At 45.0% G+C, this 25,921-nt stretch overlaps 1 protein-coding gene across 2 annotated transcripts in view; it reads left to right on the forward strand.

The window, feature by feature from the left end:
• The window catches only part of RPGR (retinitis pigmentosa GTPase regulator), a 99,419-nt gene that overhangs the window by 43,936 nt on the left and 29,562 nt on the right, over positions 1–25,921 (forward strand). For both annotated transcript variants that reach the window (XM_069761616.1, XM_069761617.1), the window contains exons 8-9: positions 6,385–6,540; positions 8,793–8,917. In XM_069761616.1, the coding sequence (XP_069617717.1) occupies positions 6,385–6,540; positions 8,793–8,917 (281 nt within the window). The remainder of the gene's footprint in view (positions 1–6,384; positions 6,541–8,792; positions 8,918–25,921) is intronic.

Genomic DNA, 25,921 nt, shown 5'->3' on the forward strand with positions numbered 1-25,921 from the left:
ATATTGGCTTGATATTCCATCCAGATTACTTAGTTTTTTGTGCACCTTTCATTAACTTTAATGGAAAGTAAGAGCCCTGATTATTGTCCTAGCAGTCAGACCTCAGTATTTAATACTTTTATGGCTCATTCAGTAATGTACAAAAATGCCTGGGGTGAGAAAATACATTTAACTATTATTTTGTCATTTATCTGTAGTTCTGAAAATTCTACGTGCACCTCTTTTAATAGTCAGTAGAGGGCGCTTTCAGTTACCTTTTAGGTTACATTACACTTACGGTGTATGTTTGTAGCTGAGGATTTAATGGGTAAGCAATATGTCATTTAAAAAAATACTTAAAGGGAATCTGTCACCAGGTTGTTGCTAACCCATCTCAGAGCAGCATAATGTAGGGACAGAGACCCTGATTCCAGTGATGTGTCACTTACTGGGCGGCTTGCTCTTATTTTGATAGCATCACTTTTTTCTCTGCTGCAGATCTAGCAGTTCTCTGAATGCTGAGCTCTGTGTAACTCCTTCCGCCCACATCTCTGACAGCTTTCTGCCCATGTACTAGTTCTCTAATGATAATCTTCTGCGTTTAAAACTGTGATTTTATCAAACGTATTACATTGATCATACAGTGTCGACTTACTGCTGACATAGAATGGTGCACACGTATTAATGGGAAGGTCCTCCGTTGCAATACTTTTTTTTGAAGGTTCAGTGCACGTTTTGGGCCAAAAATCGGCAACATGTCCAGATAGCCTTAGCTAAACAAAGTATTTTTTTTCTACATCTGCAATTCACAGGAAGACACAAAAGAGCACAGTGAGGTCAAAAATACTCTGTTGTAAAAGAATCACAGTAATAAGCAAGTGCTAGTCAAAAGATGGAAAAAACAGGGTTTTCCTATCGCCACGACAGCACCCATACGAGAGAGGGGATCCGCCCACCATCTGGACAGGAACCTACAGGATTTAAAGGGGCGGTCCCCCTCACCACTCCAGTTTGGGTTCCTGTCCGGATGGTAGGACCCTGCAGGATGTCTCTTACCCAGGTCCACCAGGCCTCTGCGCGGTATCCTTGAGAACGGCAGAATCGGGGACTCTGGAAGCAGCGTCGGGGGTGTTCTTTTTCAGACCCCTCCTCGTCTGGCCGTACGGATGCGATCCCAGGGGTCGGGCAGTGCCGCCCTGGGTCGCGTGAGCGCGGCTGGCTCAGCGTCCCTTCATACCGATGACCCGGAAGTGGAAGGTAGGACTTCCGGGGGAGGCTGGGGGAGGAGGCGCGGCTGCTGGTATTAAGCGGCAGAGGCTGCAGAGCAACGTGCGGCAAAGAAATGTCCTCGGTTGCGGACACAGAGCACCTTCAGGTGGAGGTGCCTGACCAGCGCAAGAAGAGCGACAGCAGCCGCTCCAAAAGCAGCAGCAGTGTGGTACGGGGGCAGCAGCATGCGGGTGCCTCAACGTCACATACGGATTCCCCTCAGAGACCGGTACTGCTCAGTTCAGCCTTGGTGAGTGTCATGACGAAAATCACCTGGTAGCTGATATAGTCTGTCTGTCATTGTGCTTTGTTTTAGGCAAAGAAATCAGCCAAATCTAAGCACAGGCAATGTGCCCTATGTACAGTTCCCTTACCTGATAGTTATCAGAAAAGGCTCTGCCAAACTTGTATTTGCCAGACCTTAGAAGAAGAGGCTCCCCTTCGTGCATCAGATCTCAGAGCAGTTATAAGGGAGGAAATTGATTGTTCCCTTAGAAGCAGTCGGCATGAGAGATCCAGGGAAGTATCACCAGGATCCAGTCCGTTGTTGCAGGAAGGTGAATGCTCACGTTCATCATCACCGTCCTCTTCGGACGAAGAAGGGAGACCTTGTTTTTCAGTAGATGGAATGGACGTACTGGTTAAGGCAGTTCGCACAACCATGGGGGTTGTAGAGAACAAGGAGCCAAGGTCAACCCAGGACTTAATGTTTGCAGGGTTGTGCCAGAGAAGCCGTAAATCGTTTCCTGTGGTAGATACTGTGAAGGACCTTATTAAGCGTGAGTGGGACAAACAGGATAAGGGTTTCCTACCATCATCAGCAAAGAGAAGGTACCCTTTTGATGATAAAGTCCTAGCAGAGTGGGTGAAAATACCTAAAGTGGATGCGGCTGTGGCCTCCACATCTAAATCAGGCACCTTACCACTGGAGGATGTAGGTCTTCTGAAAGACCCTTCGGATAGGAAAGCAGACATGTTTCTTAAAAAAGTTTGGGAAGCATCGTCAGGTGCTTTTAAACCAGCAATCGCAGGTACCTGCACAGCCAGATCAGTTATGGTCTGGGTAGCCCAGCTGGAGGAGCAGCTTAAAACTAAAATACCTCGTGATAAGTTGCTGGATTCACTGTCCCAGATTCGGGATGGTGTGGCATATTTGGCGGATGCCTCGGTGGATTCCTTGAAACTGGCGGCCAGATCAGCAGGACTTTCAAATGCTGCCCGGCGGGCTTTATGGCTTAAAACCTGGAAAGGAGACGCACAGGCTAGAGCTAAACTATGTACCATTCCATGCAGGGGTGAGTACTTATTTGGCCCGGTGCTAGATGACATCCTAGCTAAGGCTGAGGATAGGAATAGAGGTTTTCCTAAAGTGTTCAATCCCACCTTTAGGAATACCTTCAAGAGACGCTTCCCGTACCGGAGACCCTACTCAGCCCGAAATTGGGAGGCGCCAGAGCCGAAGAAGAGAAGTTCAGACTTCAATACATCATCTTCCTCAAGACGTAGGCGAAACTATCGTTAATTCAAATCTTCCTGTAGGGGGCAGACTAAAACATTTCTATACTCAGTGGGCCAGGATAACTTCCAGTAATTGGATCCTGGGTATAATTAGGTCAGGATTGAGATTAGAGTTCCGGGAAAAACCTTCAAATTATTATATATTGACTGCCCCTGGTTCCTTAGACCAACAGAAGGCCCTGGAAAAAGAGATTCAGACACTGAGACAGAAAGAAGTTATTGTAGAGGTTCCAAAAGAGCAGGAGGGGGAAGGATTCTATTCCCCTTTATTTTTAATCTCCAAACCTGATGGTTCCTTTCGAACCATCATAAATTTACGGAAACTGAACAAATTCCTACAATACCATGCTTTTAAGATGGAATCAATTAAATCAGCGACTAAACTTCTTTTTCCCAGGTGTTATATGACAGTCCTGGATCTAAAAGATGCGTACTACCATCTGCCCATTCACGAAGATCACCAACGGTTCCTCAGAATGGCGGTGTGCTTAAACAATCAGGTCAGGCACTTTCAGTTTACGGCAATGCCATTTGGATTATCTATGGCGCCAAGAGTGTTTACTAAAGTCATTGCAGAAGTAATGGCTCATATCAGAGAACAGGATACATTAGTTATACCCTACTTGGATGACTTCCTAGTAGTGGGTAATTCGTTTGTTCAGTGTAAAGATCGCCTAAACTGTATAATATCTTCCCTACAGGACCTAGGTTGGCTGGTCAACTTAGAGAAGTCAAAACTAAACCCATCAACAAATCAGATTTTCCTGGGTATTTTGCTAAATTCAGAACATCAGCTGTGTTTTCTTCCAGAGGAAAAGAAGCAGAAGATTATACACAAAGTCAGGGCTGTGATAAAGAAACCGGATCTGACCTTAAGAGACGCAATGTCCCTATTGGGATCGTTAACATCATGCATACCGGCTGTTCAGTGGGCTCAATTCCACACTCGGATATTGCAAGCCCAGGTCCTGGATACAGAGAGGAGTCTTCAAGGTCACTTAAGCGGAAGACTCAAGCTATCTACCACCACTCTAAAGAGTCTAGAATGGTGGCTAAATATGGAACATCTGGCAAAAGGGGTACATTGGGAAATAGTTCCAGACAACACGGTCACAACCGATGCCAGTCCAATAGGATGGGGAGCTCACATAGGAGAGGTTTGGGCTCAAGGACAATGGTCTCGCTTAGAGGCCCAAAGATCCTCAAATTGGAAGGAGCTTATGGCAGTAAAAAATACCCTGCTCAGATGGCTACCGTTCCTGCGGGGCTCGCATGTAAGAGTTCAGTCGGACAACACGACAGTGGTCGCATATCTCAACCATCAGGGAGGAACGAGGTCAAAGTCTCTGATGATCACCACCGCAGACATATTCAACATAGCCGAAGCTCATTTTCATTCTCTTTCAGCGGTTCACATACGAGGAGAACACAACATAGAGGCAGATTACCTCAGCCGTCATTCTCTGCGTCAGGGAGAGTGGGTCCTAAATCGGCTAGTTTTCAAACAGATAGTGGGTCTCTGGGGGTTACCTGTTATAGATCTGTTTGCTACGAGGGAAAACAGACAAACCAAGAAGTTTGCATCCCTTCGGGTAGCGGACAAACCTTCTGTAGTAGACTCCCTTCAGATTCATTGGGATTTCCCTCTAGCCTACGCATTTCCCCCACTATGTCTGATCCCTCTAGTTCTCAGGAAGATCAGGAAGGAGGGGGCGAGAGTAATCCTAATTGCCCCCTTCTGGCCCAGAAGGGCATGGTTCTCCTTACTCAGGGCAATGTCCGTGACCGACCCCTGGGTGTTGCTGGTGAGTCCGGAACTCCTTTCTCAGGGTCCATTTCGTTATCCGAATGTGGAATCTCTGCATTTGACGGCATGGAATTTGAGAGGGAATTATTAAAAAGGAGGGGTTTTTCTGACGCTTTAATATCTACCCTTTTAAGTAGCCGGAAAGAAATCACTACTAAAATTTACTGTAAAATCTGGAAAAAATTCCTTGCCTTTTATCAACAGCCCTTTACGGATAAAATTCCAATTCCGGCTATTCTGGAATTCTTGCAGAAAGGCCGAGAATTGGGTTTGGCGGTAAATACCCTTAGAGTTCAGATATCTGCCCTGGGGGCATTATACAATAGCAATGTGGCAGGAAATAGATGGGTATCTAGATTCATGAGAGCTATGGAACGTAGTAACCCTGTACATATTGTTAGATTACCGCCATGGGATCTAAATTTGGTTTTGGATGCTTTAACAGAACCCCCCTTTGAGCCATTAGATTCTGTCTCCATTAAAAATTTAACTTTAAAGACGGCTCTGCTAGTGGCCTTGACTTCTGCTAGAAGAGTGAGTGATATGCAAGCGTTGTCGGTAGACCCTCCTTATCTAATGGTCTTTCAGGATAGGTTAGTTTTAAAACCGGATCCAGCATATCTGCCAAAGGTAGCTTCTAAATTCCATAGAAGTCAAGAAATATATTTACCATCATTTTGTGATAATCCAGTTTCAGCAGAGGAGCAGAAATGTCATATGCTAGACGTTAGAAGAGCAGTATTACAATACCTGCACAAAACAGAACCTTGGAGGCAGAGTAGGGCTCTGTTTGTTTCCTTTCAGAATCCAAGGAAGGGGGCGAGTGTAACAAAGGGCTCTATTGCCAGATGGATCAGAGATGCGATATGCCTTGCCTATACTGCCAAAGGTCAAATTCCACCAGAAGGCATCAAGGCCCACTCCACCCGAGCCATGGCCTCATCCTGGGCGGAGAGAACGGACGTCTCCATAGACGTGATATGTAAGGCGGCAACATGGTCATCTCCTTCCACCTTTTATAATCATTACCGTCTTGATCTATCATGTAAGGCCAATTTAGACTTTGGCCGTTCAGTACTTAGTGCTGTAGTCCCTCCCAGGTGATTGGTCTTTTAAAGTCTCTCGTATGGGTGCTGTCGTGGCGATAGGAAAACCGGTTTTTACGTACCGGTAATAGGATTTTACAGAGTCCACGACAGCACCCGCACATTCCCCCCCGTAGTTAATCACTGGTTTCCTGCACTCTATTGGAAGGTGTGCTTTTAATTGTCACTCTCTAGAAGGTGATGGTATTTAGTAATGTTTAAGTATTTATGATTGTGTACTAACTCAATGGCGGTGTCCCTTATACTCTGAAACACAAACTGGAGTGGTGAGGGGGACCGCCCCTTTAAATCCTGTAGGTTCCTGTCCAGATGGTGGGCGGATCCCCTCTCTCGTATGGGTGCTGTCGTGGACTCTGTAAAATCCTATTACCGGTACGTAAAAACCGGTATTTAGTTGATACTTTTTTTGCAAAAAAATGTATACTAAGCTGCTCCACCAATCGTCAAGGTATACCCATATAGAGCAGTCCTACCTAATGTATATAACTCCTATCTGATGTATTTAAAACCTGATCATCTGTATAGTACCTGTATAAGCAGGGTTCAGAGAGGGAATATCCATGTGGACATGCTGGATGGAACAGCTTTGATGCAAATGACCCATAAGGAGTGGTGGACTCCTCAGTTTCTATATGTTTCTATGGTAACAGACTATAAACAAACTGTGTAGTCTGATCCGTCTCCTACTTATTGTTTTCCTTTCAGATAAAGAAGTGCATACATTCGGTCTTGGTCAGTTTGGACAACTCGGACAAGGCACTGATATCTTTGAAACAAATTCCCCCAAGGTAATAGACACTTTGAAGCAGCAGAAGATTCGATATGTTGCCTGTGGAGAAAACCACACTGCAGTGATTACAGGTCGGTGAGCCGCAGACAAAGCGCTGACACGGCTTCTGCTTGTGTGCGACATTTCTACCCTTTTGTATTTATCTGTAGTGGAACGCACTTTATTTTGTACATGTACATGTGCTGGTATTGTGACGTTACCCAAATCTGGCAAACGCGCAGTGGTTTAGCATAATCTGCACTGTCTTTCTGCAAAAGGCAAGAGAAAAACTCAAAAGCCGGCACATTAGATAGATACTCTCTAAAGCTGCAAATGTACAGACCAACCGGTGTGGTCTACTGTTATGTGTCATTCAGCCGCTGCTAAAATCCGTAGCTGACTGCATGCTGTATTTAAAGGGCTAGTCTCTTCTCAGTATGTGATGGCACATTGCTGGATAAGTAGGGAATATATTTAATCTGGAGCATTACTTGAATAGAGCCACAAGGCAGCGAGTAGCTGGGAGCCTCCATGTGCACCAGAAAACTCTGAAGTGGACACGGCTCCTTCAATTCTCACGATTAATAGGGGTCCCACTAACCAGCAATATGCCATCAATCCCGTTCAGTCATCTTTCGTAATACCATTGCCATGCCTCCTGACCATGCCCCGTACAGTGGCACACAGAGTCCCAACGACTGTGCCGTGGTCTTAAGGCTGAATCAAAGGATTCCCCTAATTAGCTTGTTGAAAATACAGAGGAACTGACTTACACTGGAAAAATCATTGAAGCAGTATAATTTTATGTTGTAGAACCTTTAATACTGTGCAGATCCGGACTACACTGATTTTAGAGGGTCTTCAATATATAAAAAAAAAATCCAAAAAATGGAGTTACTCTCTAAGACATTGGTCACTACTGGACAGCTCTTTATTAATTACCCTTGAGCGCTGCAAGAAATGAAAAAGCCAAACCATCAGTATATTTCGGACCAGCCTGCACCTCTGCTCGCAGCCCAGCGGACTGAGACTGGCCGTGGAGACGGGGCTGAGAGCTGCGCTGCTCCGGGAGGGGATTATTCTATTTTTTTACACTTTGTACAGCTCCCTGAGATGGCTGATCTGGGGTTTTCTAGTAGTAGCCAATCTCTGTATAGGAAATCTGTCAGAGCGTTAGTTGAGAAATAAAAAATGACATAGTTGTAATCTGTGTGTGTGCTGAGTTCTACTTAGTGCAGGTGTTGAGCGAGAGGTGTATGATGGCGGCTTCGTCAGTCTCTTGTTACTCCAGCATATAATGTTGTTGATCCTATCATATGGATTGGTCATCAATACTGGATCGGTATGGATCGAACACCCGGCACTCCCACCAATCAGCTGTCAGTAACGCCGGCAGATGTCGGATGTAAACATTGAACAGAGATGGACAGCACAGCTTTGTTTAGTGTGTAGCAGCCGCTGCTGAGCACTGCAGATCAGCTCCGATATAAGCCATAATAACAAGGCTGGTGTTGGCCAAAATTCGCTCTATAATGCAAATGATTGGGGCACTTTGCAGCCCGCCAGATACCACAAGTAATTTACAAAGTGTTCGAACAGTTGGATTTTTTTCAACTCTTATCGCTGTCACGTTACATTATTATCTCTATTCACTTGCCTTACGTTGCGATGCAGCAGCGACATACAGCAATTTTTGGCCACATGACCTGTGTCACTGCCAAAGTCACCAATTAGCCGCAGCCATATTGGTTCTCGAATGACCAATGTCAATGGAAAAGTAGTCATTGGCTTCAAACAATGAGCAGCAAGCACCATTTTCCATACAAAATTTTGATTCTTTATTTGGATGTCGTTTTCAAAAATCCCATCCAGGTCTTTAAATGTAGTTTGGCGCGAATGTGCCACGTCTAAAGTCAGAAAGGACTGCGGAGGCTGTGAATTACTTAGAGGACAGGATCCTCCTATACATTGTATACAGCGTGCCAGAAAATAAAATGTACTCGCTCTCCCTTAATGTGTCGAATGAAACGGCTCATCCTGGCACAGGAAAAAGTAGTATGGGACATGTAGTTCCACACAGTAGTGTAGAGAGGCGCTACTAGACGAGCAGTGCATGCACTGTGCAATGCCCGAGCTGATTGGCTGAATTTAAGGTGAATGTGGTTTTCTTTTATGATGGCCCAGGGAGGCCAATCGTAAGCTGGAGATGTGGAGCGGAGGCCATTGTGACTGTGTTGCCAATCTGCCATTGGTACATGAATTGTACATGGATCCTGGCTATAAAGATGTCCGTTGTCCTTGTTTTTTTGCTAATTCTAACTTGTTTATATGTTTTGTGCTGTAGATAAAGGCCTTCTTTATACCTTCGGTGATGGACGATATGGAAAACTTGGATTAGGGGAAGAGAATTTCACTAATCAGTTTTCTCCCACTCTTTGTAAGAACTTTCTACAGTTCACCATTCAGTCGGTAAGTAGTCTCGTCTAGTAGTGTGCTATAGCACGTGCCCCTTCACTTGTGTCTTCATGCCTGTTGTTATTTCAGCAGTATCCACCCTAAAGGGAATCTGTCACCAGGTGTTTGTTACCCAGTCTGAGCAGCATGATGTAGAGACTGTGACCACGATTTCAGCGATGTGTCACAAACGGGGATTATATCAAAATGACAGCAAGCAGCCCTGTAAGTGACATATCACTGGAATCAGGGTCTCTTGCCCTACATCATTCTGCTCTCAGATGATGTAGCAAACACCTGGTGACATATTCCCTTCAAAGACGACACCTGTCACTTTTGTATCAGATGGTGAGCGCTGCGGATAATGATGATGCATCTACATATACCTTGTGGGTCACATACTCGAGTCTAATAAGTAGGACAGGTGCAGCATGTCTGCCATGATTGGATGGCAGGCAGCCCGGCAGACCTCAGGAGGCAAGAGATGCCGGACAACCTCTTTAACAAGTCTTTCATATCCTTTTATCACTATTGCTGCCATATTTTTACTAGATAGAATAGCTGTCTCTTTCTCCATGCTGTCGATTTCTTTAACCTGTTGACGACCAATGACAGATGCAGTATACCTAATCATATACATACACCATGCGTCCATATACTGAGATTAATGAATCCATGAACTCCACTATAGCTGTAAACGTTAAAACCTTTATACCTGAGTATGGGTGGTCCCTATCACTAATGTCCGACCTCTCCATGTGCCAAACCAGGCCTCACCAGAATGGGGCAGTGAAAGAAAACCAGGCACACAAGTAAAAGCTTGTATGGGAAAAATGTGTAGATACGGGTGCTGAGCCCTGGAGGGGGCCACCCCCCACAGACCCCAATGTATACTACAAAATAAAAATTAAGGCCTGCACACTGTTTAAAAACACTCCCCAAGTACCTTGTGTTTCTAACCTTTACAGCTATAGTAGGGTTAATGTATTCATTAATTGCATCATGCTGACACATCGTGTATGTATATTTTCATAGGCTACAGAGAGTATTAGTGCACCTGTACATTAATTTAATCCCATCACGATATATGACGTACATTTATGTCATATGTCCTGTCCCTGCCATTGATGTGAGCATGCGCGCCATACTCGTCTCTTTCCCCGCACATGATGGCTGATTTAATCAGCTATCATGCACCTTTAACAGCCACAGGTAGATTGGAGCTTCTCCCGTGGTCTGTTAACTTGTTAAATCTCGGTGTCAATCTATACATTGGCAGGGGAGCGGCGCTCCCATGACGGAACTTCGGTGCACCAATGGATTGTCATGACAGCCGGGGATCTGCTGAAGACCTCCATGCCTGTCATTACAATCCACATGTGAAAGCCAGACCATGACTGGAAAATGAAAAATAAAAAAAAACACTCAAATATTCACTCCCTTTTGTCCGTTAAAAAGAAAAATACACATATTTTGTATCGCTGCTTTCGAAAAGTCCTGTCTATCGAAATATAAAATATGTTAATCCAATAGGTGAACAAAAAAAATCTCCAAAGACCTGAATGTTCCTGTGTCTACCGTGCACAGTGTCATCAAGAAGTTTAAAGCCCATAGCACTGTGGCTAACCTCCCTAGATGTGGACGGAAAAGAAAAATTGACAAGAGATTTCAACGCAAGATTGTGCGGATGTTGGATAAAGAACCTCGACTAACATCAAACAAATTCAAGCTGCCCTGCAGTCCGAGGGTACAACAGTGTCAACCCGTACTATCCGTCGTCATCTGAATAAAAAGGGACTGTATGGTAGGAGACCCAGGAAGACCCCACTTCTTACCCCGAGACATAAAAAAGCCAGGCTGGAGTTTGCCAAAACTTACCTGAAAAAGCCTAAAACGTTTTGGAAGAATGTTCTCTGGTCAGATGAGACAAAAGTAGAGCTTTTGGGGCAAAGGCATCAACATAGAGTTTACAGGAGAAAAAAAGAGGCATTCAAAGAAAAGAACACAGTCAAACATGGCGGAGGTTCCCTGATGTTTTGGGGTTGCTTTGCTGCCTCTGGCACTGGACTGCTTGACCGTGTGCATGGCATTATGAAGTCTGAAGACTACCAACAAATTTTGCAGCATAATGTAGGGCCCAGTGTGAGAAAGCTGGGTCTCCCTCAGAGGTCATGGGTCTTCCAGCAGGACAATGACCCAAAACACACTTCAAAAAGCACTAGATAATGGTTTGAGAGAAAGCACTGGAGACTTCTAAGGTGGCCAGCAATGAGTCCAGACCTGAATCCCATAGAACACCTGTGGAGAGATCTAAAAATGGCAGTTTGGAGAAGGCACCCTTCAAATATCAGGGACCTGGAGCAGTTTGCCAAAGAAAAATGGTCTAAAATTCCAGCAGAGCATTGTAAGAAACTCATTGATGGTTACCGGAAGCGGTTGGTCGCAGTTATTTTGGCTAAAGGTTGTGCAACCAAGTATTAGGCTGAGGGTGCCAATACTTCTGTCTGGCCCATTTTTGGAGTTTTGTGTGAAATGATCAATGTTTTGCTTTTTGCTTCATTCTCTTTTGTGTTTTTTCATTTAAGACAAATTAAATGAAGATAATAATACCAAAGAATTTGTGATTGCAATCATTTCAGGAAGAAACTGAGTATTATCTGACAGAATTGCAGGGGTGTCAATACTTTTGGCCACAACTGTATGTGTAATCTTTCTTTATAGGTTTAATAATTGTATACTTCATGGTATACATATATACAAGCAGTATACTTGGTTTGACCTTGGGTCAGTGGCTTCGGCCCAGTTCTGTAGGTTTTCAATAAAAAAAAAAATTGCAGTTTTTTACATTCCTCCGAAATTAATAAATTATCTACATGTACCCCAAAATGTTGGAAATAAAATCTTTAAAAAAAAAAAGAATCCCTCATACAAATACTTCAGTGACTCTCGGTATGCAGAAGCACAATTTTTTATTTTTTATAAATGTTTTTATTGTGTAAAGTACTGAAGCGTAAAATGTTTTTGGAATAGGTAACAAGCTGTATATAGTATGCAGGAAACGATGACAGAAAATCTGGGTCTTTTTCCATTCTCTCCTAAAAACAAAAACAGGCAAAAAAAGACATTTCCTTTCCTGTTTTTAAACATGTTTTACCTCACAGAAAGAATCAGCAGTGACCCCATGCTGTCCTGTCTGTACACTCTCTTTTGCCTCCCCCCCCTGCCCAGGAGCTGTGCTATGATCAGACCATGATCCTGTAAGGTCAGACACGGCCATTACACCGTACACGGCAGGGGAACATGTATATGATTATCTCAGCACAGGGACATTTATTTTAGCACATCCAATTGTGGAACTTATTATTACAAAATCTATTGTTTGCAATTTACATTTTTCGTGGGATAACCCCTTTAATAAAAAAAATGTATATATTTTGTATTGTCAGAATTCAGCATTAAATTGCTTCCATTTAGAAAATCTGAGTGTCGTATTGATCAGTACAGCTCCTTTCATACAGTCTCTCACTTACCTCTTCGAGTGCATTCGGCTTCCTCTAGATTGTGTTACTTGGTCGTTGTACAGAGATGATCCATGCTGTGGATCCATCTGTGCACATAATTTCTAGATTCATATCCCTTAGGGTATGTTATCATGTACTGAATCAGAGAGCAGATTTTAATGTTGTTTTTGTAAAAAAAAAATATTATTTTGATATGAGGATAATCAGTGTGTGTTGTAGTTAACTCTTTGTTGTCAGCAGCTTGTGACAGTGCATCTTCTTGCATTTCTTTGGATCTTCTCTGTGATTTCATGTTTCTCTGTAGCTGCCTTTTTCTGTCTGCCCTATTAGTTTTGTGCATTATGACCTGATTGCACATATTAAGTGGTTAAAATAACTAAAGGTTCAACCATTTGCTGGGACAGAATACAAGGTCCGTTCCAGAAATTCAGGCAGAAGGGGCTTACTAAAGATAAATTGCATAACGCAACTTTTCCCATAAATATGAATGTTGTGTGTAACTGGAGTCTTCTATCAGTTGTATATGTAAGATCAATGTCTAGATCAGACCCAATTACATATTGATTGACCCTCTGTCTAATGTGTATTTATTCAGTCTGCATTGATCAGGGAAAAAAAGGACAGGGCATATTAAATGTGAACATGCCTGATCCTTTTTCTGACGGGAGATAAGTCAATGAGAGATGTATTTAATAGCAGCTTATGACCTTCCACTCATTGAAAACCCATGCATCCTTGTATGCATCAGCGTGCAGGCGTATTGGGGTTAAGCAGTAGTTGGGAAGAATAGCCATCACCTGATGAGTTTTTTAAGGTTTATCACCACCTCTATGCTATGTTTTATCCTGCAGCCAAAATCTGATCTCTTAGCAATAAAAAAGCTGCAGACAAAAAGCAGGTTTTGCTGGATTTTCTGCTGCGTTTATTCAGGATCCCAAAGTTTAGCTTTGCTTCCACCAGACAATCATGAACAATGCAAGGTGTTAGGGCACCAATGCGAGACATCTGTGAAACCTTAAAACATTTTGGGGAAAAAAAAGGGCAAATGGATCGAATTATTTAGTGGAAAAAGATTTTCATGTCTGACAAAATAGTGACTATTCTGGACAAAAAAGTCCAATAAAAATACATAATTACAGCAGGGTATCGTATTTTCGGACTATAAAACGCACTTTTTCCCCCCAAAATGGGGAATTCGGGGGTGCGTCTTATAGTCAGAATGTACTTACAATTAGCATGGTGGCAGCAAGAGTCGGGCGATTCTTCCAGTGGTCCAACGCTGCAGGGCAATGATCTCACTCTATCCCAGACTGGTGCGGCAGGTTCAGCAGTGCTCGGTGGTGCAGGGGCTCCAGCAACATTTTGTGAAAGCCCAGAGCCCCCGCACTTCCATTGCCTTGATGCTGTGGCCTCCGGGAAAATGGCCGCTGGAGGCGGCGCATGCACAGACTGAGATCTCGGCACCGAGATATTGTCCCTCGACATCTCAATCTGCACATGCTCTGCCTCCGGCACCCATTTTCTCGGAGGCCACAGGATCGAAGCAATAGAAGTGCGGGGGCTCCGGGCTTTCACAAAATGTCGGCGGAGCCCTGCACCACCGAGCACAGCCGAACCTGTCACACCAGTCTGGGTCATATTGCCGGACCACCAAACACCCTCCCCAGTGACTCTTCTTCACCATCGCTGCCGATAACCCTTCCCAGGGTAAGCTGAATTCAGGACTGTTAGAAGGACCCCCATTTAACACATTTATTTTTTTTTCCTTCTGAAAATTTGAGGTGTGTCTTATGGTCCGGGGCGTCTTATAGTCCGAAAAATTACAGTAAGTTGAATTGGTCTGGAATAGTTTACATAAGACATTAGCAGTGCATTTCGTAGGGCAGACACTGTTCACTTTCACACATTTGTCAGGGCCATTGAGTTGGTCATGCATTGTTCACTTTCACATATTGGTCAGGCAATGTTAGTTTAAAGGTACCGTCACATTAAGCGACGCTGCAGCGATATAGACAACGATGCCGATCACTGCAGCGTTGCTGTTTAGTCGTTGTGTGGTCGCTGGAGAGCTGTCACACAGACAGCTCTCCAGCGACCAACGATGCCGAAGTCCCCGGGTAACCAGGGTAAACATCGGGTTACTAAGCGCAGGGCCCCGGCATCAGCTTCCCTGCACTGTGTAAGCGCCGGCCGTAAAGCAGAGCGGTGATGTCACCGCTGTGCTCTGCTTTACGGCCGGCCGTCGCTGACACAGTGCAGGGAAGCTGACGCCGGGGGACGCGACAGACACCGGAATGTAAGTATGTGGTGTTTTTTTTTTTTTTTTTACATTTACAATGGTAACCAGGGTAAACATCGGGTTACTAAGCGCGGCCCTGCGCTTAGTAACCCGATGTTTACCCTGGTGACAAGTGAAGACATCGCTGGATCGGCGTCACACACGCCGATTCAGCGATGTCAGCGGGTGATCCAGCGACGAAATAAAGTTCTGGCCTTCTAGCTCCGACCAGCGATGTCACAGCAGGATCCTGATCGCTGCTGCGTGTCAAACACAACGATATCGCTATTCAGGACGCTGCAACGTCACGGATCGCTATCGTTATCGTTCTAAAGTTGCTCAGTGTGAAGGTACCTTTAATTTCATTAAACTGTAGTAATCCTAACTGCCATTCTCATGTGAGGAGACCAAGGCATTATGGTTTAAACTTAAGAAAAATGACAAAAATAAATGGGTTTCACATCCTGCTGTACCAGCTTCTTCCATTAAAAACAATGTTGTTTTTGCTGCTTATTGCACTCATTGCTGTCAATGGGTGAAAAAAAACGCTGAAAGAAGTGACATGCTGCAACTTTCAAAATTAAAAATTTTCCAAATAGCCACAGTTTTCCAATTCAGTCAGGAAAAAAAGCAGTATGTGTGTGCCTGAGATTTCTGAAATCTCATAGCTTTTGATGGTACTGTAAAAAGCAGTAGAACATCTAAAAAAAAATGCATCAAAGAGTGGATTATTGAACTGGTGTACATAAATCCCTTTAAAATCTGTATATATAATCTAAGGGGCACTTCCGTCTGTCTGTTTGTCTGTCACGGAAATCCCGCATCGTTGATTGGTCCCGTGACACAGCCCGGCCGAGAATTAGTCCCTCCCTACTTCCGTCCAGTCAGTGCCCGGCGCCTGCTCCATACTCCCCTCCAGTCAGCGCTCACACAGGGTTAATGGCAGCGTTAACGGACCGCGTGTAACACACTCCGTTAACGCTGCTGTTAACCCTGTGTGACCAACTTTTTACTATTGACGCTGCCTATGCAGCATCAATAGTGAAAAAAAAATCTCATGTTAAAAATATTAAAAAACAAAAAACCTGCTATTCTCACCTTCCGCCGTCCGCCGATGTGCGCGGCTGCCGCCAGCTTCCGTTCCCAGAGATGCATTGTGAAATTACCCAGACTTGGCGATCTCGCGAGACCGCTAAATCATCTGGGTAATTTCGCAATGCATCTCTGAGAATGGAAGCTGGTGGCAGCAGCACACGCATCGGGACAGCTTCGCTGGACGCCGGAGGGTGAGTATATAACTATTTTTTATTTTAATAATTTTTTTTTTTTTTTTAAACAGGGATGCCCACACTGCTATATACTACGTCGGCTGAGATATATACTGCGTGGCTGCTATATACTACGTGGGCAGTGTTATATACTGCGTGGGCTGTGTTATATACTGCGTGGGCTGTGTTATATACTGCGTGGGCTTTGTTATATACTGCGTGGGCTGTGTTATATACTGCATGGGCTGTGTTATATACTGCGTGGGCTGTGTTATATACTGCGTGGGCTGTGTTATATACTACGTGGGCAGTGTTATATACTGCATGGGCTGTGCTATATACTGTGTGGGCTGTGTTATATACTGCGTGACCACTGTTATATACTGCGTGGCCACTGTTATACTGCGTGGCCTGTGTTATATACTGCGTGGCCTGTGTTATATACTCCGTGGCCTGTGTTATATACTGCGTGACCTGTGTTATATACTGCGTGACCTGTGTTACATACTGCATTCCCTGTGTTTACATACTGCGTGGGCTGTGTTATATACTGCGTGGCTGTGTTATATACTGCATGCCCTGTGCTATATACCGTGTGGGCTGTTGTTATGACCTGGTGGTCAGGACAATAATGGACCTGGTGGTTAAGAGCACACGGAATGACCTGATAGTTACTGATAATAAAGGACGAGCTCTGGGACGTGGGAACTCTGCTGACCGCAATCCCTAATCCTATCAAACACACTAGAAATAGCCGTGGATTGCGCCTAACGCTCCCTATGCAACTCGGCACAGCCTAAGGAACTAGCTAGCCCTGAAGATAGAAAAATAAAGCCTACCTTGCCTCAGAGAAATTCCCCAAAGGAAAAGGCAGCCCCCCGCATATGACTGTGAGTAAAGATGAAAATACAAACACAGAGATGAAATAGATTTAGCAAAGTGAGGCCCGACTTACTGAACAGACCGAGGATAGGAAAGGTTACTTTGCGGTCAGCACAAAAACCTACAAAAAGACCACGCAGAGGGTGCAAAAAGACCGTGAGTCGGTGCGGAGGCGCTCCCTCTGCGTCCCAGAGCTTCCAGCAAGCAAGACAACAATAAAAATAGCAAGCTGGACAGAAAAGTAGCAAACCAAAGAAATACAAGCTGGAACTTAGCTTCTGCTGGGAAGACCGGTCACAAGAACGATCCAGGAGTGAACTAGACCAATACTGGAACATTGACAGGTGGCATGGAGCAAAGATCTAAGTGGAGTTAAATAGAGCAGCCAGCTAACGAATTAACCTCGTCACCTGAGGAAGGAAACTCAGAAACACCCACCAGAGGAAGTCCATGGACAGAACCAGCCGAAGTAACATTCATGACCACAGGAGGGAGCCCGACAACAGAATTCACAACAGTACCCCCCCCTTGAGGAGGGGTCACCGAACCCTCACCAGAGCCCCCAGGCCGACCAGGATGAGCTAAATGAAAGGCACGAACCAGATCGGCAGCATGAACATCAGAGGCAAAAACCCAGGAATTATCTTCCTGACCATAACCCTTCCACTTGACCAGGTACTGGAGTTTCCGTCTCGAAACACGAGAATCCAAAATCTTCTCCACCACATACTCCAACTCCCCCTCAACCAACACCGGGGCAGGAGGATCAACGGATGGAACCACAGGCGCCACGTATCTCCGCAATAACGACCTATGGAACACATTATGGATGGCAAAAGAAGCAGGAAGGGCCAAACGAAATGACACAGGATTGATAACCTCAGAAATCTTATACGGACCAATGAAACGAGGCTTAAACTTAGGAGAGGAAACCTTCATAGGAACATAACGAGACGACAACCAAACCAAATCCCCAACACGAAGTCGGGGACCCAAACAGCGCCGGCGGTTAACGAAACGTTGAGCTTTCTCCTGGGACAATGTCAAATTGTCCAACACATGAGTCCAAATCTGCTGCAACCTATCCACCACAGTATCTACACCAGGACAGTCCGAAGACTCAACCTGCCCTGAAGAGAAACGAGGATGGAAACCAGAATTGCAGAAAAACGGCGAAACCAAAGTAGCCGAGCTGGCCCGATTATTAAGGGCGAACTCAGCCAAAGGCAAAAAGGACACCCAATCATCCTGATCAGCAGAAACAAAGCATCTCAGATATGTTTCCAAAGTTTGATTAGTTCGTTCGGTTTGGCCATTTGTCTGAGGATGGAAAGCCGAGGAAAAAGACAAATCAATGCCCATCCTTGCACAAAAAGATCGCCAAAACCTCGAAACAAACTGGGAACCTCTGTCAGAAACTATGTTCTCCGGGATACCATGTAAACGAAACACATGCTGGAAAAATAATGGCACCAAATCAGAGGAGGAAGGCAATTTAGACAAAGGTACCAAATGGACCATCTTAGAAAAGCGATCACAAACCACCCAAATGACCGACATCTTTTGAGAGACGGGGAGATCCGAAATAAAATCCATAGAAATATGCGTCCAGGGCCTCTTCGGGACCGGCAAGGGCAAAAGCAACCCACTGGCACGAGAACAGCAGGGCTTAGCCCGAGCACAAGTCCCACAGGACTGCACAAAAGAACGCACATCCCGTGGCAAAGACGGCCACCAAAAGGATCTAGCCACCAAATCTCTGGTACCAAAGATTCCAGGATGCCCAGCCAACACTGAACAGTGAATCTCAGAGATAACTCTACTAGTCCATCTATCAGGGACAAACAGTTTCTCCGTTGGGCAACGGTCAGGTCTATCAGCCTGAAATTTTTGCAGCACCCGCCGCAAATCAGGGGAGATGGCAGACAAAATTACCCCCTCTTTGAGAATACCCGCCGGCTCAGGAACACCCGGAGAGTCAGGCACAAAACTCCTTGACAGGGCATCAGCCTTCACATTCTTAGAGCCCGGAAGGTACGAAACCACAAAATCAAAACGGGAGAAAAATAACGACCATCGAGCCGGTCTCGGATTCAACCGTTTGGCAGACTCCAGATAAGTCAAATTCTTGTGATCTGTCAAGACCACCACGCGATGCTTGGCTCCTTCAAGCCAATGACGCCACTCCTCGAATGCCCACTTCATGGCCAACAACTCACGATTACCAACATCATAATTACGCTCAGCAGGCGAAAACTTTCTAGAAAAGAAAGCACATGGCTTCATCACCGAGCCATCAGAACTTCTTTGCGACAAAACAGCCCCTGCTCCAATCTCAGAAGCATCAACCTCAACCTGAAACGGGAACGAAACATCTGGCTGGCACAACACAGGGGCAGAAGAAAAACGACGCTTCAACTCCTGAAAAGCCTCTACAGCTGTGGTCAGGACAATAATGGACCTGGTGGTTAAGAGCACACGGAATGACCTGATAGTTACTGATAATAAAGGACGAGCTCTGGGACGTGGGAACTCTGCTGACCGCAATCCCTAATCCTATCAAACACACTAGAAATAGCCGTGGATTGCGCCTAACGCTCCCTATGCAACTCGGCACAGCCTAAGGAACTAGCTAGTCCTGAAGATAGAAAAATAAAGCCTACCTTGCCTCAGAGAAATTCCCCAAAGGAAAAGGCAGCCCCCCACATATAATGACTGTGAGTAAAGATGAAAATACAAACACAGAGATGAAATAGATTTAGCAAAGTGAGGCCCGACTTACTGAACAGACCGAGGATAGGAAAGGTTACTTTGCGGTCAGCACAAAAACCTACAAAAAGACCACGCAGAGGGCGCAAAAAGACCCTCCGCACCGACTCACGGTGCGGAGGCGCTCCCTCTGCATCCCAGAGCTTCCAGCAAGCAAGACAACAATAAAAATAGCAAGCTGGACAGAAAAATAGCAAACCAAAGAAATACAAGCTGGAACTTAGCTTCTGCTGGGAAGACAGGTCACAAGAACGATCCAGGAGTGAACTAGACCAATACTGGAACATTGACAGGTGGCATGGAGCAAAGATCTAAGTGGAGTTAAATAGAGCAGCCAGCTAACGAATTAACCTCGTCACCTGAGGAAGGAAACTCAGAAACACCCACCAGAGGAAGTCCATGGACAGAACCAGCCAAAGTACCATTCGTGATCACAGGAGGGAGCCCGACAACAGAATTCACAACAGGCTGTGTTATATACTGCGTGGGCTGTGTTATATACTGCATATGCTGTGTTATACACTGCGTGTGTTGTGTTATATACTGCGTGTGCTGTTATATACTGCGTGTGCTAATACACTGCGTGTGTTGTGTTATATACTGCGTGTGCTGTTATATACTGCGTGTGCTGTGTTATATACTGCGTGTGCTGTGTTATATATTGCGTGTGCTGTGTTATATACTGTGTATGCTGTGTTATATACTGTGTGTGCTGTGTTATATACTGCGTATGCTGTGTTATATACTGTGTGCGCTGTGCTATATATTACGTGGTCTGTGTTATATACTGCGTGGGCTGTCCTATATACTGTGTGGGCTGTGTTATATACTGCGTGACCACTGTTATATACTGCGTGGCCACTGTTATACTACGTGGCCTGTGTTATATACTGCGTGGCCTGTGTTATATACTGCGTGACCTGTGTTATATACTGCATGCCCTGTGTTATATACTGTATTCCCTGTGTTTACATACTGCGTGGGCTGTGTTATATACTGCGTGGCTGTGTTATATACTGCATGCCCTGTGGTATATACCGTGTGGGCAGTGTTATATACTGCGTGGGCTGTGTTATATACTGCGTGTTGTGTTATATACTGCGTGTGCTGTTATATACTGCGTGTGCTGTGTTATATACTGCGTGTGCTGTGTTATATACTGTGTGTGCTGTGTTACATACTGTGTGTGCTGTGTTATATACTGTGTGTGCTGTGTTATATACTGCGTATGCTGTGTTATATACTGTGTTGGCTGTGCTATATATTACGTGGTCTGTGTTATATACTGCGTGGGCTGCGTTATATACTGCGTGGCCTGTGTTATATACTGCGTGGCCTGTGCAATACATTACGTGGGCTATGTTATATACTATGTGGCTGTGTTATATACTGCGTGGCTGCTATATACTACATGGCTCCTATATACTACGTGGCCTTTGCTATATACTATGTGGCTGCTATATACATACATACATACATACATACATACGTACATATTCTAGAATACCCGATGCGTTAGAATCGGGCCACCATCTAGTCTATTATAAACTTCAAAAAATGCACCTATTATTGCACTGAGATCTCAATCTGAGCATGTGCCTCTGCATCACAGCATTGGATGTGCGGGGCCTAAGGACTTTCACAAAATTCCGGCGGAGCCCCCCACACCACAGAGCACCACTGCGTCAGCTGCCCACACCAGCCTGACCTGCCTGCACCTGCCCGCACCAACATCACTTGCCCACACCAGCCTCATCTGCCCACATCAGCCGCACCAGCCTGGGATAGGATTTCGTGAAGACCACCGTACCTGCTGCACCAGCCTGGGATGGGAGTCATATTGCCGGACCACCGAACACCCCCTGTGACCACGCTCTGCCGCTGCCGATCCCCCCCAGTAAGCTGAATTCGGACTGTTAGAAGGACCCCCATTTGACACATTAATATATATTTCCCTATTTTCCTTCTGAAAATTTCGGGTGCGCCTTATAGTCTGAAAAATACGGTACATTATGAAGATGGCCTTCTCCAGCACAAAGTGAAAACAAACAGTCCATATCGTACGGTGGGTCCACCAACTCAGGTCGGTGTTTTTCAGCAAACACACTGGAGGCCTCCACACCTCCAGTCACATTGAATGACACACTTGGTCTCCATGTTATCTGCCTAACCACACCCCTGGGGTGGAGATATGTGAGCAGTCATTCCCACCCATCTCTTTTGACTGCTCTTAAAACCCAGCCCTGGAATGCCCTTATAACTCTCTCAGCATTGTATGTTCTGGAGCATGCTTTCTGAGCTCACATCACCGAAGCTATCAGCCTCAATGATACATATCTCCCCTCAAGCCATCTTACAATATACAGGGTGGTCCAAAAGTAGGTGGACAGTATGTGTAATACGGTTATGGAGGGGGAGATTTATCAAACATGGTGTAAAGTGAAACTAACTCAGTTGCCCTTAGCAACCAATCAGATTCCACTTTTCATTCTTCACAGACTGTGTCATATTAGATCAACATACATCACAGGTTATATCACAAATAGTGGGACTATACAACCCTATGATGTCCACTAGGCTGTTCCTACCTAGCAGCGGAGGTTGGCACTCTAATGATAGGGGATTTGGCGCCCCTGCTCCACGGTTGCTTGCCCTTATTTGCCCTAATGTTCCCTTGATGCTAAGGTAAATAACATTCTAATCTACACAAAGTAATCCTGTTCTCATGATAATTCAAGCACACCCCATATATAAAATATCATAGAACTTATTGTTTTGTTGTTCTGTCATGATGACAATCTATACATCTCATGCCTCGACGCGTTTCTCCATATGTAGGATCATCAGGATGCCAGGTATAAAAGTTATGACAAATATGCAAAATATTACAGAATATGCAGTAAATGCAGGATAGTAGTATGCCCCAGAGGTGCATTTTTTAGAAGTTTATAATGAATATAGGTTTTTAAAGGGATTACTGTAAAAAGCAACTTTTAATTTGCATAAAAAACGCAGCAAAATGCAACGCGTGAACATAGCCTGAAACAACTTAGGGTATGTGTCCATGTTCAGGCTTGCTTCAGGATTTGGTCAGGATTTTATGCAGGCAAAATTCTGACCAAATCTGCACCTAAGGTCACTGGCAGGTCACCTGCGGTGTTCTTGCGTGTTTTGCTCATTGTAACGACATGCTGCGTTCTGAAAAGACGCGCCGCATGTGCTTTTCCACGGCTATGCCGCATGCGTTTTTTCCTGCATAGTGGAGACGGGATTTCATTAAATCCCCTCCACTATGCTGTAACATCTGGACGCTGCGTTTTTGACGCTGCGGCTCAACGCAGCGTCAAAAACGCAGCGTTTCCTGAACGTGGAAACATACCCTAAGGGTCCAGTTGTTTCATAGCTCTGCAGTAAAAAGCTCATAGCTGTTTACTGCTAAATATCTCATCAGATATTCATGTCAAATCTTGTTTCTAAGTATTTCTTTGCTTTGTTGCTGTACCAAGTGTCATCTTTTCCTGGATATATCTTCTAGCACCTTAATTTATTCACCTTACTATGCTCAGCATAATCCCAGCATATTTTTTTGAAAAAAATTTTGTTTTCTTTCAGAATCAATACTTCATATGGCATACCAAACAACAAAATACTGCCACAAATGTGGGCCGTTGATTGCAAACAAGATTTATTATTTTGCTCACCCAAAAAAGTAATTTTCTTAAATTTATTCAAAACCATTTTGCAAAAGTGAATGCACTCCAATGAAAGTCTTAGGAGCAAAGCTAAAGTTTTAGACTACAAAATATAATTAATAAGAATTGAATTAGTGCCTCCCCACGGCAGCAGGCGCATCAGTGCCTCCCCACGGCAGCAGGCGCATCAGTGCCTCCCCACAGCAGCAGGCACATCAGTGCCTCCCCACGGCAACAGGCGCATCAATGCCTCCCCACGGCAGCAGGCGCATGAGTGCCTCCCCACGGCAGCAGGCACATCAGTGCCTTCCCCCGAAAACAGGCGCATCAGTGCCTCCCCACGGCAACAGACGCATCAGTGCCTCCCCTCGGCAACAGGCGCATCAGTGCCTCCCCACGGCAACAGGCGCATCAGTGCCTCCCCACGGCAACAGGCGCATCAGTGCCTCCCTACGGCAACATGCGCATCAGTGCCTCCACACGGCAACAGGCGCATCAGTGCCTCCCCATGGCAACAGGCGCATCAGTGCCTCCCCATGGCAACATTAGTAGCAGTGCCTCTCCATGACAGCAGGCGCAGCAGTGTCTTCCACAGCAGCAGGAGCATCTGTACCTCCCCACGGCAACAGGCACAACAGTGCTCTCCCCCCACGGCAGCAGCCACAGAACTGCCTCCCAATGGCAGCAGTGTTTTTCCACGGCAGCAGGTTCATCAGACCCTCTTCACAATAGCAGGCACGCCATTGCTTCTGTACAACAGTAGTGTATTCACCAAGCAGCAGGCATATCAATGGCTCCCGATGGCGTAACAGTGCTTCTTCATGGCACCAGTGTCCCCTCATGGGACCAGTATCTCCACATAGCAGCAGAAGCACCAGTGGCTCCCCGTGGAGCTGGAAAGCGTTAAAGCAGATGAGATGTCCACCCCTGGGCAAATTTTCAGCAGCTTCTTGAAACTTATCAGTACGCAATGTGCACACTGTTAGGATTCAGCTCATCTCCACGGCAGCAGATGTAACAGTGCCTCCCCTGGCTACATGCTTTGAAATCCATATCCACTGGGCCAGCTGCAGCTGTGCCCCCACACAACAGTAAGCACAGCACAGGCGATCATTGATATCTGAATCCAAGAATTCACCAGGGGTGTAAATAACTAGGTGCTAAGTACATATAGTGAGAGAACAACGTGTGCACAACTCTAGAGTGGTGCATGGGTAGGTTCCCAAACCATAGAATAACCAGTAACAAAACCCAGCACTCAACTCGTTGTGAAGAAGAAAATTAGATACTTGCTAAGTACATATAGTAACATAGTAACATAGTTAGTAAGGCCGAAAAAAGACATTTGTCCATCCAGTTCAGCCTATATTCCATCATAATAAATACCCAGATCTACGTCCTTCTACAGAACCTAATAATTGTATGATACAATATTGTTCTGCTCCAGGAAGACATCCAGGCCTCTCTTGAACCCCTCGACTGAGTTCGCCATCACCACCTCCTCAGGCAAGCAATTCCAGATTCTCACTGCCCTAACAGTAAAGAATCCTCTTCTATGTTGGTGGAAAAACCTTCTCTCCTCCAGACGCAAAGAATGCCCCCTTGTGCCCGTCACCTTCCTTGGTATAAACAGATCCTCAGCGAGATATTTGTATTGTCCCCTTATATACTTATACATGGTTATTAGATCGCCCCTCAGTCGTCTTTTTTCTAGACTAAATAATCCTAATTTCGCTAATCTATCTGGGTATTGTAGTTCTCCCATCCCCTTTATTAATTTTGTTGCCCTCCTTTGTACTCTCTCTAGTTCCATTATATCCTTCCTGAGCACCGGTGCCCAAAACTGGACACAGTACTCCATGTGCGGTCTAACTAGGGATTTGTACAGAGGCAGTATAATGCTCTCATCATGTGTATCCAGACCTCTTTTAATGCACCCCATGATCCTGTTTGCCTTGGCAGCTGCTGCCTGGCACTGGCTGCTCCAGGTAAGTTTATCATTAACTAGGATCCCCAAGTCCTTCTCCCTGTCAGATTTACCCAGTGGTTTCCCATTCAGTGTGTAATGGTGACATTGATTCCTTCTTCCCATGTGTATAACCTTACATTTATCATTGTTAAACCTCATCTGCCACCTTTCAGCCCAAGTTTCCAACTTATCCAGATCCATCTGTAGCAGAATACTATCTTCTCTTGTATTAACTGCTTTACATAGTTTTGTATCATCTGCAAATATCGATATTTTACTGTGTAAACCTTCTACCAGATCATTAATGAATATGTTGAAGAGAACAGGTCCCAATACTGACCCCTGCGGTACCCCACTGGTCACAGCGACCCAGTTAGAGACTATACCATTTATAACCACCCTCTGCTTTCTATCACTAAGCCAGTTACAGTGGGGCAAAAAAGTATTTAGTCAGTCAGCAATAGTGCAAGTTCCACCACTTAAAAAGATGAGAGGCGTCTGTAATTTACATCATAGGTAGACCTCAACTATGGGAGACAAACTGAGAAAAAAAAGTCCAGAAAATCACATTGTCTGTTTTTTTATCATTTTATTTGCATATTATGGTGGAAAATAAGTATTTGGTCAGAAACAAACAATC

The sequence above is a fragment of the Ranitomeya imitator genome, chromosome 3 (genome assembly GCF_032444005.1).
Source record: "Ranitomeya imitator isolate aRanImi1 chromosome 3, aRanImi1.pri, whole genome shotgun sequence".
Lineage (NCBI taxonomy): Eukaryota > Metazoa > Chordata > Amphibia > Anura > Dendrobatidae > Ranitomeya > Ranitomeya imitator.